This window comes from Patiria miniata, unplaced genomic scaffold (genome assembly GCF_015706575.1).
Source record: "Patiria miniata isolate m_02_andy unplaced genomic scaffold, ASM1570657v1 HiC_scaffold_5, whole genome shotgun sequence".
Classification (NCBI taxonomy): domain Eukaryota; kingdom Metazoa; phylum Echinodermata; class Asteroidea; order Valvatida; family Asterinidae; genus Patiria; species Patiria miniata.
Genome location: NW_024037072.1, coordinates 21,532,495 through 21,546,833, shown reverse-complemented (window position 1 = coordinate 21,546,833; position 14,339 = coordinate 21,532,495). Strand labels below are relative to the sequence as shown.

Sequence of the window (14,339 nt, the reverse complement as noted above, 5' to 3'; positions counted from 1 at the left end):
TTTGATAATTCCCAGTGCTTTAATTTTGTGTATTTTGTTATATTGAGCTTTTACTGTGAATAAGAACCTTTGAGCTTAGTGAATCAGGCATGCAACTTTGCCTCGGATCAGCTGATTTCCTCTTCTTTTTTTTACTTCCCATGTGTGTCATTGAAAATAGAAAAACACTGTACAAAGTCTGGGGAAAATTTGAATTTCCTCTTTTTTTGTGACTCCCCAGTTGCATGCCTGGTGAATGAAACCATGGAGGAATAACAAGTCTTCATGATCTTCCATAGGATGAAACAACACCTTGATTTCTCACCAATGACCCCCCTCCCCCCCCCCCTTTTTACCCATGAGCCCCCACCCCCACCTTCCTAAAAAAATATAATCCCATGTCCAAGCACATGTCTGGATTCAAGGATATACCCCAGGCTGTTTGTGTACATCTGTTGCAGAATAACACCCTTTAAAAACCTGCCATGCGCTTTATCAATAATCTTTTGTGATCGCTGAATGTATTTGTTTTTTATGTCACAAAGGTCAAACAACTAGACAAGCTTTTGGAGTATGTCTGGTAAGGTCACACAACTGGCCTTGGAAGTTGGAGTTGTGATCGGTATACTGTGCCAATAATGAACCCTACGCGGTGTACAAGGGATTTTTTTCATGCGTTGTATTAGCCGAGGTCCACTGAACTTGGGCATAGGCCTACATCTGTTCATTTGTACATAATCGGAAATTTCCGTAACTGCTGTGCTTAACTCAACAATTAAAGTCTGTATAATTCTGTGAGTATGAATTATTTGTAATACATTTGCCTGGAATATCTGTGTGGTGTGAGATCAATGCATGCCCCCCCCCCCCCCCCCCCCATTACTTCCAAGTGCTCTATACTTGTTCCGAACTAACTGCAACTTTAGCAAATATGTTTTATGAAATATTTCATAAAGTTCTGGTTGGCAACCATATGAAATTGGTCTGATTTGGTCTCTGTATTCTCTTAAAGCCAGTTTAAATATAAATTACCAGTGTATTTTCATGTAGCTGTAGTCATGTATGTGCAAGTACCAGTACTGTCCTGAATATTGCCCATTGTTTGCATATTTTGTGTGTGTGGAATTTGAGCTGATTTTGAAGGAAACTTTTACTGTTTTTGCTGTAATATCTTTGTTCTTTTTGCTGTCTGCCAACGGTTCTGAAATTTGCATCAGATTCAGTACATCAGAATCATCATGCAACTGGTTTTTAACCAGTTTGTCATGTTCTCCTGTTCTCATTGCAAACTTTTGGACCTTTTCAGAAACTTGAAATTTATGACAGACAAATTGTAGTTATCTCTGTTCATTATTTTCTTTGTTTCTTTCCAGTAAACAAGAATGCAGGGTAATGCAAAACACCGTAAGGGGAAAAAGACTACCCCTGCTTCCAAACCATCCGTGCAGAAGCCAGCTAAAAGTAAAACTACAAGCAAGAGGTATAAAATAATAAGAAACATTTATAAACCTCTGCTAACTAAGGCAAACCTCTAAACCCAAACATTTACAAGCAAAGAACTATGTTTTCATGTTTTGCTGGATTATCGCCACCATGATAGTCTTACTGGAATAATGTATTTATTTGCACCCAGTTGTAGGTGTGTAACTTGTCAACACGGTTGTGGTTGGCGCTTTTTTTAGGCACAGCTAGTTTGAATGGGTGTTGAATTGGAAAACCTGAGTACAGTACCAGTGAATGTCATTTGATTTATACAACCCTGTGGTAAGGGTGCACTGAACCAATTCAAGCCCCATTGAAAACAGTGTAAAATCAACAAAGTTCAGGGCCAAATAATATGCAAGCCGACATCACTGGGGTTTCTCAAACACAAATTAAATTATTGTCTTGTACTTCATCTTTTCATTTCTTTCAATTTTGGGTAGGTTAGCCGATTACATTTTTAAATATTCACACCAAAACAAAATCACCTCCCGAAAAGTGATAGTTCCCAAGCCTGCGTGTAGCCGTTTTACAAGTGGCATCTTTCCACTTTCTCAGGCAAATCATGAGGACCCATTTTTCAACCGTAATTTTATCAAGCCTGCCCTCAGATGGAAGCCCAAAAACCAGGGAGTTGATCCTTGGCTACATTTACACAATTCCACCGTTTTTTTAAGCCAAACGGTCTCCGTTTTCAAAAGAAACGGTGGGGTCACTTTTTATGCTAATCAGCTCGCGTAGAAATTCTCACTTGAATTAGTTCACTGCACCCGTAAGAATTAACTGAACCGTGGAGCAGGATTTAACATACTGCATTGCTGCATTAGGAATATGCACATATTTTAATATTTTTTTTTGTAGCCGGGCATTGGTTTTCCCATCCATTGACTACAGAGATAATCTGTTCATTTTTTGTTCTTTTCTTTGAAATTATACTTGTGCAGTTACAAAATCAAGTACATTTCTAGAATGCCTTGCATGTCATTCTGAGAAAAAAAAATCTCAGAGTTTGCCATTTTGAAAGAGTAATTCACTTTAGTGGATGACAATTTTGATGAAGCTTTGAATTTTGTCAACTTACACATATGGGTTTTTACATATACTCTGCTCAGATCTTCATGGAGTAGAACTCTGGCTGTAGTTGCTGTTATGGCTACTGCCTTTGGCATTGTGGTGTATCTTCTGCCATGCCCAATTGACCCAGTACCTATCAGGTAAGTTAGCCTGATGTGAATTATGAACAAAATTCTCAAAAAGTAAAGTTCATTTTCTGCCTCGTGATTTAAAGTTGCTTTCCCTGTGCTGTTCATCAACTGAGTTCAATTTTTGTTTGCTGTTCATAAATTGTTCAACTTGTATGTTTGATTCCAACCCACAAACCTCCTTTCTTCCCCCCCCCCCCCCGATTTTTTTTTGGGGGGGGGGATTGTCTTCCCAACCCTCTAAAAGAATGTTTTTGTTTTGGGCACAAATAGATCCACTTTGCGAGCAGACTGGCTCCCGGTCAATACATTATCGATGCTGACTGGGGGCAGGAACCAGTCTACCCCGCGAGAGAATGAAATTATAGTCTGGCAGCCAATAATTGAAATTTGTAACATACTAATTCATTAACTGAACATGGGCTGATTGTTTTCGGCCGAATTCTCATTGAAATGTGAATAACTTTTGTGTTGCTAGAAAAATAGTGATTCTGAATCTTTTTGTCGGGATGAATTTTTGATGAATCATTGGGGGGGGGGGGTGAATTTTGAAAATAGCACGGGGAACGCAACAAATTTTAAACTCAACAAGCCTAGCACACAAAAAAATATACAGCGTTGTGTAGTGCATATTGTGGTTACAACAGCAACATTATCTAAAAGATAATTAAGCCTTGTCCTGAATGAATAATCAGTACCGTATGTTACACATTTGATAGCCTAAGCAGGCAATTGAGGCAAATATGCTGAGATATCAGTACGTACTTTGTGAATTATCCTAGAGTAATAAAAAAAAACATGGAATATGCCAAAGAAGTCAATGTTCCGTTCTGTAATTAACAATGAATCATCAGCTTTGCAGTATTTTAATCGTTTTAAACTGTATGAGACTTTGTTACACTTAGACTGTCCACTTTGAAGGTAGAGTGGATCATTTGCAACTATCCAAAAAGTAACTGACCAAATTATTGTTAAAACCCTACTTGGTTTAGATAGTAATGACACTAAACTCACTGAAATTATTCCTTCTGGCACGCTAGTCATTTTGAAGAAAACAATAAAACAAGGTCATTCCAAAAATGAGTCAAGTGACGCATTTTTGGAAATTGCAATTAGTACTTGGTTTACAATTGGGAAAAAAAAGGTCAATAACTTTTTGCAAGCAAATTGACATGATGCACAGGCATGCATGCAGTTGTTATTATTTAGCAGATTAGTGCGTGACATCTCATAGTTGCCACCAGCTGAATTAAAACATGTTCAGGATGCTGATTTCAGGCGCAATTTAAAATATGGCTGAGCAACGTTTGAAATGAAATCGAGATCCTAGAATAATGTGTTCTTGGAATATGTAGCATTCATTGAGCTAAACTATCATTGAGCTAGTAACTATCATCGGGTTAGTTGTTAAGCACCCGCATCTTTAAATTTTGAGCACTTTTGTTGCTTTAAACAAAACAATTCCATTAATAATGACAAATGATCTACTCTACCTTTAAATGAAAGAAGAATGCTGCTTCGTTTTGCTGATGCAATGCAGGTAATTGTCCAATACTGCAATATTTTGGGTCATTAATTTCATCACCCGTCAAAGCACTTGTCTATTTTGTAAACTGTTGTCTTTTATTTAAAACCCTAGCTTGCCCTCACCTCCACCACTGGAAGGCCCCCTAGCACCCAATAAATTGCTTCAGGAAGCTGAGATATTGCTACATGGAAAAGTGGTTGGGCCGGAGGCATTAGAGTTCCGAGATGGTAAGCTAATCGGTGGTAGATTTATGGATTTTATGGGACAGACGGTGGCTGTTTTTGTTTCAAATGAAGGCAGAGTTGTGCAATAACTGTCCATTTTATCCAGGAAAGAGTCCCATACGTGGACATCACTTGACACCCTGTACACAAACGTGAGACTGGTCTGGAAAAAAGCCAAGTGTTTTCTCAGTAAATGCTTCAATATTTTCCCTGCAAAATTTTACTTTTTAAGGACATGTTATTGCTTTCTGATGGCTGATAGTTTACTGCAGGGAAAAAAAACATTGATGTCCATGAATGGAATTCTAGCTTCCCATAATCCATGTGGAATGGGGTGTTGGATTAAAAGTCAGATTTGGCTCAAATATTTCAGTAGACCCATTGGCAGACTCTGCCTTACTTTGTATTTTCATACTTCAGTGTAAATTTTGAAAAAGTTGTCACTATTGAAAGGTAGTTTATGCAAAAAGTCTACATTAAGCAGGCCTTATGAAGCTATGATTTGTGTTAATACTAAAAATATATTATTTTTCCTCGTAATGACAGGTGCAATATACACAGGAACGGGAGACGGGCAGGTCATCAGGATAAAGAATGACAAAATAACAACCGTTGCAAAGTTTGGAACCCCACCATGTGGTAGGTCTTGTTTAAAATGAATGTGAGAAGGGCCGTTACATAATTGTGCAGTGTGAACGTAGTAGATATGGCAAGGGCTGATGATTTGACATCAGTCTATATTGTGCATTTTCTATGTGTTTCGGACTCTGGGTGCACAACTTTGGTGAGGAAAAGAAAGAGACAGGGACACTTCAGTGCTGTTTCTCCATCATTCACTAACAGTCCAGTAACGTACAGGGTGAGTCAAAAAAAGTGGAACCCAAACCCCAAACAATATATTTCATATTTAAAAAATATGTAGCACCAAAAATAATATTGATTGGAAAGCCAATTTCACAAGCTACTTTTAAATGGAAAAATTACTGAAATTGGGCAGTCCGTTCAAAGAATATCACCATTTAAACCCAATGACCCCAAAACCTGTCTCGTCCAAAAAATGCGATTTCAACAATCGTCATCACAATTGTCTTCAAACATCACCAGCGATGAAATCTTAGTTTAAACGTTAAGAATATGCAACAAAGTCCTTTTGAAGGCCCGTCTTTTCAAAACGTAGATTTTAAACATCATATTGTTTGCCTAACCAGGGTTGTCAATCAAAATATTGTGTACTACAGTTGGTGACAGTTGTTGAACAAGTATCCTGTGTCATTTTCTTTGTTGTTCCAAACAGTCAAAACACACAATAAATTGCTTTTTTAGACAAGACAGGTTTTAGGGTCGTTGCATTTAAATGGTGATATTCTTTGAACGGATTAAGCAATTTCAGTAATTTTTTCATCTAAAAGTAGCTTATGAAATTGGCTTTCCAGTCATTATTTTTGGTGCTACATATTTTTTTAAAAATGAAATATATTGTTTGAGGTTTGGGTTCCACTTTTTTTCACTCACCCTGTACTTCATAATAAATTGGTAGTTCTGTTTTTTGATGCTTGCAAATGTTGTATATTAATTCCCTTTTAAATTCACAAGGCCTGCTATCGGCTGTTCTTTAGGGGAAAATCTCAGGCTTGAAAAAATGTAACAACACACATTGTTTGGCTTGATTGAATTCTTCTGTGCAGGACTTCAAAAAGATGAACATACCTGCGGACGCCCTCTTGGACTGAGGTTCCACACGGACGGATTTCTCTACGTGATGGATGCATATCTTGGACTTTACAAAGTAGATGTGGATACAGGTATGAGCAAGTTGAACATTGTCAAGGGTTGATACTAATTCACTTGGTTAGGAGACATACATTTATTTCAGTGTATGGACTTCATGCACAAGTACCCCTCAGCGGCTTTCGAAAGTGGTCCCAAAACGCCATCTGACTGTTCGTAAATGGAGTCCATGTGGCTTAAATTATCAAAGTGGGATTGGAACCCGCAACTTCTATGGTGTTGAACTGACTGAGCTATCCATCCCTGTGTTATAAGCAGACTCCCAATTTGTCAGTTGATCACATGGGCGTCGCGAGGGGGGGGGGGGGGGCAAGGGGGGGCACTTGCCCCCCCCCCCCTCCATGGTTTTCTAGATTTTTCAGTGAATAAACACAATGTAATACAATGTAGTACAGGTGCTAATGGGTTAAACGAATAAAATGCACAAAAAGCAAATGTTCCTATACCTTTGTTTTTCCTGCAGCAGGACATTAAGCAAGAGTCCCATAAGTGTTCTAAAAGTCTCCTGGAGCCAACTTAAGCCACCGACTAGATGAAGTTGAGGTTTCGAAAACCCCCAAAGTTGCCATTATTACCTCTGTGTGCTTTCAATGATGCCAAATAATATCTATTCATTGATTTCATTCCTAAGGTGAGACAACAAAACTCTTGTCAGGTGAGGATCCAGTAGAAGGCAAACCCATGAAGTTCCTGAATGACCTGGACATAGACTCGGACGGGGTCATTTATTTCACTGACTCCAGCTACCGGTGGCAACGCCGTCAAAACCGACATGCTGTTCTAGAAAACACAAACACTGCTAGGTAATGCATCTATCAAATGTTTCCAACCCCCCTTTGTTATTGCGAACCAGAGGTTTGCGCATACCTCCATGTGAAAACGATATTAATGTGGTAATATACGGTACTGATCTAACGTTTATTTTAAAATACACAATTATCTTCGAAATGTGGCAAGTTTTTGTGTGTTTTTTTTTTTTTGACAGAGTGTTTAAGTTTGATCCCAAGACTGGTGAAATGTCAGTGATAATGGACAACCTGTGCTTTGCTAATGGCGTACAGCTGTCTCCAGATAAAGACTTTCTTCTAGTAACAGAAACAACACATGCTCGGATAAAAAAGTAAGTTAAGCTCAGAATTGTATATAATAGAAGTGCCTGAATTAGTTGGAATCAGAGCAATGCACCATGACTATCAGCTCACGATCTCTACTAGTAGATGCCATTTTAATTACTATAGATTACTTTGGTGACAACCATTTTTTCTATTTGTCATACACCCAAGCTTTATCGCATTTCAGCTTAGATTCTTTGGCAAACAGACGTAATCAAATATCATTATCCTTTTTCAACAAAACGCTTAAACACACTGATCTTTTTCGTGAATTCTTTCCGCCTCAACATACTAGAATGCTGCGGAATAAACCATCCATCCCTGAAATCCGTTGCCGAACAAAACGTTATTATACCAGTGCGCTTCCTACCTTAATCAGATTGCATAACCAATAATAATAATTTTAATTTTTCGATATGTAAATTGCAATGGACATGTTTTTAACAGTATGCTTTGTACACGTGAACTGTAAAAGTCATTGTTCGTGTTTTAATAGTTTTTTGTTTGTGTGTGTAAATTGTAAAGGTGATTGTTGTCAAATAATTTGTTGATTTGGTGTTAAATAATTTATTATTTTGTTAAATCCATTGCAATTCAGTTTTTAACTGCGATAATGGATTGAAATAAACCAATATGAATGAATGAATGAACATATTGGAAAATGATGTTGAGATGCTTCATTTTAATCAGGTAATGTGTGCACAGAGCAGTACTTCATAAATGTAATCACTGTTTATGTTTTAGCAAGACATTCTGAGAGCACTTGTCCGGTTTTCGAAGATCTTTTCCTCACTGTCCCCTGGTTCTTATCACAAATTAAAGAGATTTCTTATCACATGGTGCATCTGCAAACTTACTCTTAATGTTCTCTATCTCTTGGTTTGCCAACAGATATTGGCTGAAGGGTCCAAAGAAAGGACAAGTTGAGATATTTGCCGAGAACCTTCCGGGGTTGGTTGACAACATCCGACCCAGACAAGCAGGGGGTTACTGGGTAGGGATGGCCGTCGTCAGGAAGCAGCCGATTTCCTTGTATGATGTCCTGGCTGCAAGGCCCTGGATGGTTAGACTATTCGCAAAGGTAGGATCCAAGTTACAGACCCGTGAGATTACTCAATCGGTCAACACGTTGCCTCACTCAGTGTCATTCCTTTACTCTTACTTAAAGGAAACAAAAAGTGCAGTGGAAATTCAGCTTACCTTATTTTTATGCTCATTATTACAAGATCTTAATACTTGTTTTCATTGGAAGTGACAAGAAAGTGGTAATTTGAAATGAGTCATTTGTCGACCCTGGTCCTTTTTTTTTTTTAACAGATTTGAAAAGAGCACAATTTCAGCATTACTGCTGTGAAAACCGCATGCTGATACCATCTTTGAAGAGGGCGCTATTTTGCTTTTGTCAAACGAACTCCGTGTCAAACTGCATATGAACAGGAGTCCTTCAAAATTACCTACAATAAAAAGTTTTGAAGAAATATTTACCACTACTATTGTCCAAACATCTGTTTAACATTATAAACAGGTATAAAGTGGAACTTACTCCAAGAAAAGTTTGATATATATTTGTACACAAAGCTACTACTGTTCTGCCTTGAATGGCATCACACTTTGGCTCATGGATATGGAAATTTTCATTAGCATAAAAACTAAAATGTTGAAATTTCTCCCTTTTACTGCTACAAAGGAGGTGGGAAAGTCATAAGCATGGCAAGAAAGCTGTTTTCAAAGTATTTAACTCATAAAAATCCTATTACATATGTTCTTTTAGGGTTTCTTTCTGTATTCATCATATTCATGACAACAAAATTCTCTTATACCCATAGCCTTACTTTTACTTAGTGTGAGGACTCAATCATTTGTGGTTTCACATAACTATAGTTAAACCCTCCTGCTGTCTGAACAGTCACAGACAGTCCAAAAATCAACCCTCTTCCCCTACCATGCCTTTTACACAGGCTAGTCACCAACAGTCAGATCATATTTCCAGCAAGCACTGTGACCAGTCAAATTCAGTCAACAGACAAAAGCAGGCAACTGGTAGGCAAAGCTGGCTTATCAATCACCTACAGTCAAAGCATAGCTGTATCAAGTTACATAAACAGTCATAGCCAGTTAATCCTGCTTTTATGTAGGCAGGGAACACTCAACCATTAAAACAGTCACTAGACTGATTTTGACTGAAAGGACAACTTTGCACAGAATGCATATTTTTTTTTTAATGACTGATGCTTGTTTTTCTTTAATGCATTGTCATACTTGTAGCCAAGTTTCTAAACTCATACTTTTCTCAAACTTATCAGAATGTTTTTTTTTTACACTAAAAAGTGATGTGAGGACTCATGCTCAGATCCTCAAATACCTGATTTCCGTGTCTTATACGCATTAAAATTACTTGATAACAACCTTTGCTCCAGTTGTTTAAATGATTAGAGCTGCAAAATAAGCAAATTGTTCTGCAAATTCAGTTTGCCAGTAACGTGTTTTTGTTGACCAAAACGTAGCCCGGAACAAGCAAATTTGTTGCTTGTTAGTCCAACTGAGAAACAAGTTTTAGGTTGTCACTGGCATCTTCTACTATATTTAATTACTAAATTGAGTAGAAATATTCATATGAAGGTCACCCCAACATGCCATTCATCAGTTCCTTTTGAATAAGAGAAGATTCAGTGGCCTAGTAAAAACTACTATAGCTGTGTACTTAACAGTCACAAGGAAATGTTTTTCTTAGGTTAAAACAACACCAGCAACACAAAAGGGGATAAAGATTTTTGTAAGGCATGGTGCTGGCCAAATTTGACTCTGTTTTTGAGGCCTTTTACTCATGCATTTATATTTATGTGCTGTATACTATGGTGCTATTGAATTTGCATTTTGTAAAAGAATGGCTCTGATAATTACAGTGTTCGGATGAATAAAGAGGGTGACAATCAAAATTTGGTCTTGCAAATAGAACACTCACCCTAAATACTGTACATGGAAAAGAACAATGTAAGGTACAAGTAGCACTTAAAATTACTAAGTTTGCCATTGCATTCTTGCATAGCTGTGAATACTTGCATCAGATGAGCTGCGAAAGCTTGTGCCAATTTGTATTCTTGTTAGTCATTTTTAGTGCTACGGTGCTACCTTACTTTTCCATGTATGTTCTGCCTGACTAACATGGCTGCCCACTTCTTTTAAATAAAGTACATAATGACAGAAATTGTCAATAACAAAACAAAGGATAAGAACATTAATACACCTCTGCTATGTCAAAAATGTTCAACCAGTTGTGTCCCAAACCTATAACTTTGTTTCATCTGTTTGTCAATTTGTCACAGCTTTTCAACCCAGATTGGATCATTAAATTTCTACCCAAATATGGCCTTGCGATCGCATTGGACGAGAACGGCCACATCATTGAGAGCCTCCATGACACCACTGGGTGCAACATTGCCTCAGTCAGTAGCGTACTGGACACTGGGGACTACCTTTACTTTGGATCTTACTACGCCAAGTTCCTTGGAAGACTAAGGCTGAAGTAGAAGGTCAAAATTCGTGGCTGAATTTCCGATGGCTCTGCTAAAAATGGAGTTCATCACTTACCAATAATATTTTGTGCTTTCAGTGCCAATTTTTTGCTAGTCTTGTTTGAAAATGTCACTTTGTGACATTTGTTATGCAATTCATTATTTGAAACTCTGCATTTTTTTTTTAAATTACCATCAACCTGTCATTGATTTTAATATCAGAACTTTTGGAATCAAGTAAATTAATGCATTAAAGGGAAGATACAACATTTGCCAACATAAAAAAACCCGAAATGATCACATGCATTATCATGAAATACCTTACTGGATTGTTAGGGAATGACAGTCTCAAGCATCCTGTAAAATTGTAGCTCCTGGTGTGCTAGGATTTTCAAGAAACTGAATTGTATTTTTCCAATGCTGGTCGGCTGACCAGCGTTGGAGAAAACTGGCTTTTTCAAAAACTGTTCCTAGTTTTTCAAATTTAGTTATTCCGCTTTTCAAATTTAGTTATTTCTTTGAAATTGATCACACACCTGTGAAGGAGTACAAGCTTGCTAAACTGATTGTCCGAAAAGTGAAACAAGTCAGTTTAACAATTATTTGCTATAACAAATAAGTCCTCCAAATCCATTTATTTCTGAAAATCGCAGCAAAAGCAAACGTTGTACATTCCCTTTAAAAAATTACATCGGCCTACCAATTCAAGCTGATGTCCACATGACAAACACATGTGCCCATGTCTAGTTTATTTTTATTTTATTAGTAGCTTGCACTGTGTAGATTTTAAAGAACGCAATTGATTTAATTTTAATAGAGCTTTAGTCGGAAAATAGTTGAACTTGAAAATTATTACTGAGGTGTTTACTGTTTTTTTTTTTTTTTTTTTCGCTTTTCCAAACCTCGGCTTCTCCTATGCATTCCAGCTCCAGCTCCATTGCAAAAACTGAAGCATACTGGAAGCCAGAGACTAAATGAAGTCGTCGTTTGAGAAACGGCCATAGACTGATAGTGGCATATTTTCCACATGTTACATATATTTATCGCCCTCTCGTGGTTTAAAAGTGAGAGCTGGATTTGGAAGTTTAAAGGAACTCTCTGTTAACATGTTTTTAAAGTGAACATTGTCTGTTTCTCTTTGTGATGGATTTGATACCTTTATATTTTGTTCAGCTCTTTCTGCATTTAGGCAGTCAATCACACTATGGTCTAGATAATTAAATTAAATATAATTAAATTAAATATAATTTTGCAATACTGTGAAATAAAAGGGAATGTTTTTTCTTCAGTAATACCAAAATGTCAGTGGATTTATTACTTGCTTTCAATTAAATAAGTCTTTGCTAGGACTTTTTTTTTTTCAAAAACAAAAAAGGGAAGAGAGAGGGGCGTGGCAGTAACTGTCCCTGTGTGAGCAGGCTGTAGGTGCCCTGGGTTACTCGCGTGGCGTGCCTCTGTGAGTGGGAAAAAAGGAACGTGATCACAATGAATTTACAAAATGTATTTGGATAGAAACAGAAATATTATCAACTTGTTGGGCCGCTCTGCATATTTTCCTCAAACCAACAGGAGTTGTACGTTTCTGGAAGTTACATAACACGTCCGCCTCCGTTAACAGTAGTATTCAATGATTTCCAAGAAAAGAAAAAAAGAGGGGAGCGGCCGGCTGCCGTGCCTCACAAAACAGTGTTGGCCGAGTGTAACGGTGGTAAAAAAACACGTGACAGGAATAAAGCCATTCCAAAACACTTGTTAGGATGCGACATTCCCTCGAATGGACGAATACGATGACTGATTTGACATACTTTCGTAATTTGGTGGAGGTTTGAATACCTTTTGCAACTTTAACATTAACCCACCCCCTCCCCTAAAAAAGAAAGGACCAACAAAAATAAACAATTTCCGCCAGGTAATATCTGTGTTCACAAATATTTTTTGATGTTTTACCTTCGAATAATCAATAATGTAACCAACTTTTGATAGGGTGAGGGCGCGTATCATAACGGCTTCCAGGGAAAGACAATGATTTTGGCCGGAAGGGGGAGGGGGCGGGGCATAAGACTGGCAGTTTTTGCAGATGCGAAAAGTCGGGGGAAGTCGAAAAGCCGGGGAAGTCATTTTGAGCTACTTGGCGCTCCTCCTCGGAGGCTCCCCCTTTTCTATCTTTAAGTAATATTTCTGGAATCCGCGGATTCCTGAAATATTACTTAAAGATAGAAAAAGGGGGATTTTGCTTATTGAGTAGTGGTTCGGGTGCGTGGCTATTGCATTTTATGGGGGGGGGGGGGGCAGCAAGGACGAACTGAGTACCAAATTTCCCCAAACTTTACGGTGGACCGACTGGCCTGCGGCCGCTGAAAATTTAGGATAAACACATCTTCAGACAAAAGCAAATCGAACTGCATTGACTTGAAGCTATATATCTTAAAATATATCGCACACCTTTAAAAACAATTTTAAACCCAAAACAAAAGGCTATATTTTGTGCAAAAGTACTTTTCAGTATACGTTTTCAGTGAGTTAGCTAGGTTCAGACCCGGGATCTAGCGCTATAGCGGGTGCGGCTTGGATGGGATAAATAATGATGGTCATATCAATTTTAAAAGCGAAATAAAGTGGAAATAAATTGAAACCGTCGTTTTCTAAAAGTATAGCCAACATTTTGTTTTGATTTTTTCCCGAGAATTCCCCCCCCCCCCGAAAATCGGTACCTGTGGGTTTGGTTGTGCATGGTGCAATTAATCTTACCCGTAAGCCCCCGTAAACTTGGTGACCATTTTTTTTTCTTGCCAAATAAGACACATTTGCCGAAATTTTGTTGCGGTTTACGACATTCTATACCAACATTTTAGCCGTTAGATTTTCAGTCACCAATTAAAAAACGTCCAGGCTTTTCTGAATTATTTTTTTTCCCAATTTTTTCCGCAAACACTAAGTATATTTTTTTCTGGAAAAAGGGTCTAAAGTGCACATAGTTTTTAGTCTAGATTTTAGGAACGGCCTGCCCGGCCTGCCTCAAAGAAAGCTCAAGTTATTTTTTTTGAGGATAAGGAGATATTACTTCTAGAACTAGAAAACAACCCGGGGATTTATTCCATATAGAAGTTTTCATCTCATATTATTTTGGTCGGCGGCCGGGGGGGGGGGGGGGGGGGGGGGTGGCGGCGGGCTCTGTCCGATGTATCAAGGGATTAAATCGCCGTTTATTGGTCACCGCGCTAATGCAAACAGAACCTTCAGTATGAATGATAAAGCAAATATGTAAACTATACTCGTAAGTAAATAAAAAAAAAATGACATATAAGCTAGCTGTCCGAAATGGAATTCACTTCCTCATAATTATTTTCACTACCTTGCCGAAAGATATGAGGAATTGTGACACACAGTAGAGTCTCACAATTGTATTAATTTAATTAACTACATTTCTGTGACAGTAATCTTAATTAACAACCCTGCGTTAAATATGCATGTTTATTTGCATAACAACACATAAAAGAGAAATATTTATAGTT

At 37.8% G+C, this 14,339-nt stretch overlaps 1 protein-coding gene across 1 annotated transcript; it reads left to right on the top strand.

The window, feature by feature from the left end:
• Nucleotides 1-377: 377 nt before the first annotated feature.
• Nucleotides 378-11,173, top strand: LOC119741983 (adipocyte plasma membrane-associated protein-like). The gene is made up of 10 exons (XM_038217970.1): nt 378-773; nt 1,353-1,459; nt 2,574-2,675; nt 4,303-4,418; nt 4,962-5,054; nt 6,101-6,217; nt 6,835-7,006; nt 7,189-7,323; nt 8,207-8,396; nt 10,639-11,173. Exons 2-10 carry the CDS (start codon nt 1,362-1,364, stop codon nt 10,840-10,842), a joined length of 1,227 nt encoding a protein of 408 aa, XP_038073898.1. The 5' UTR covers nt 378-773; nt 1,353-1,361; the 3' UTR covers nt 10,843-11,173.
• Nucleotides 11,174-14,339: the final 3,166 nt, after the last annotated feature.

What these genes read in the sequence shown, in the direction of transcription:
- LOC119741983 (XM_038217970.1), top strand. Translation starts at nt 1,362, where the DNA reads ATGCAGGGTAATGCAAAACACCGTAAGGGGAAAAAGACTACCCCTGCT. An exon ending in AGTAAAACTACAAGCAAGAG is followed by an intron (nt 1,460 to 2,573) that starts GTATAAAATAAT and finishes TACTCTGCTCAG; the next exon opens with ATCTTCATGGAGTAGAACTC. An exon ending in GTTTGGAACCCCACCATGTG is followed by an intron (nt 5,055 to 6,100) that starts GTAGGTCTTGTT and finishes TCTTCTGTGCAG; the next exon opens with GACTTCAAAAAGATGAACAT.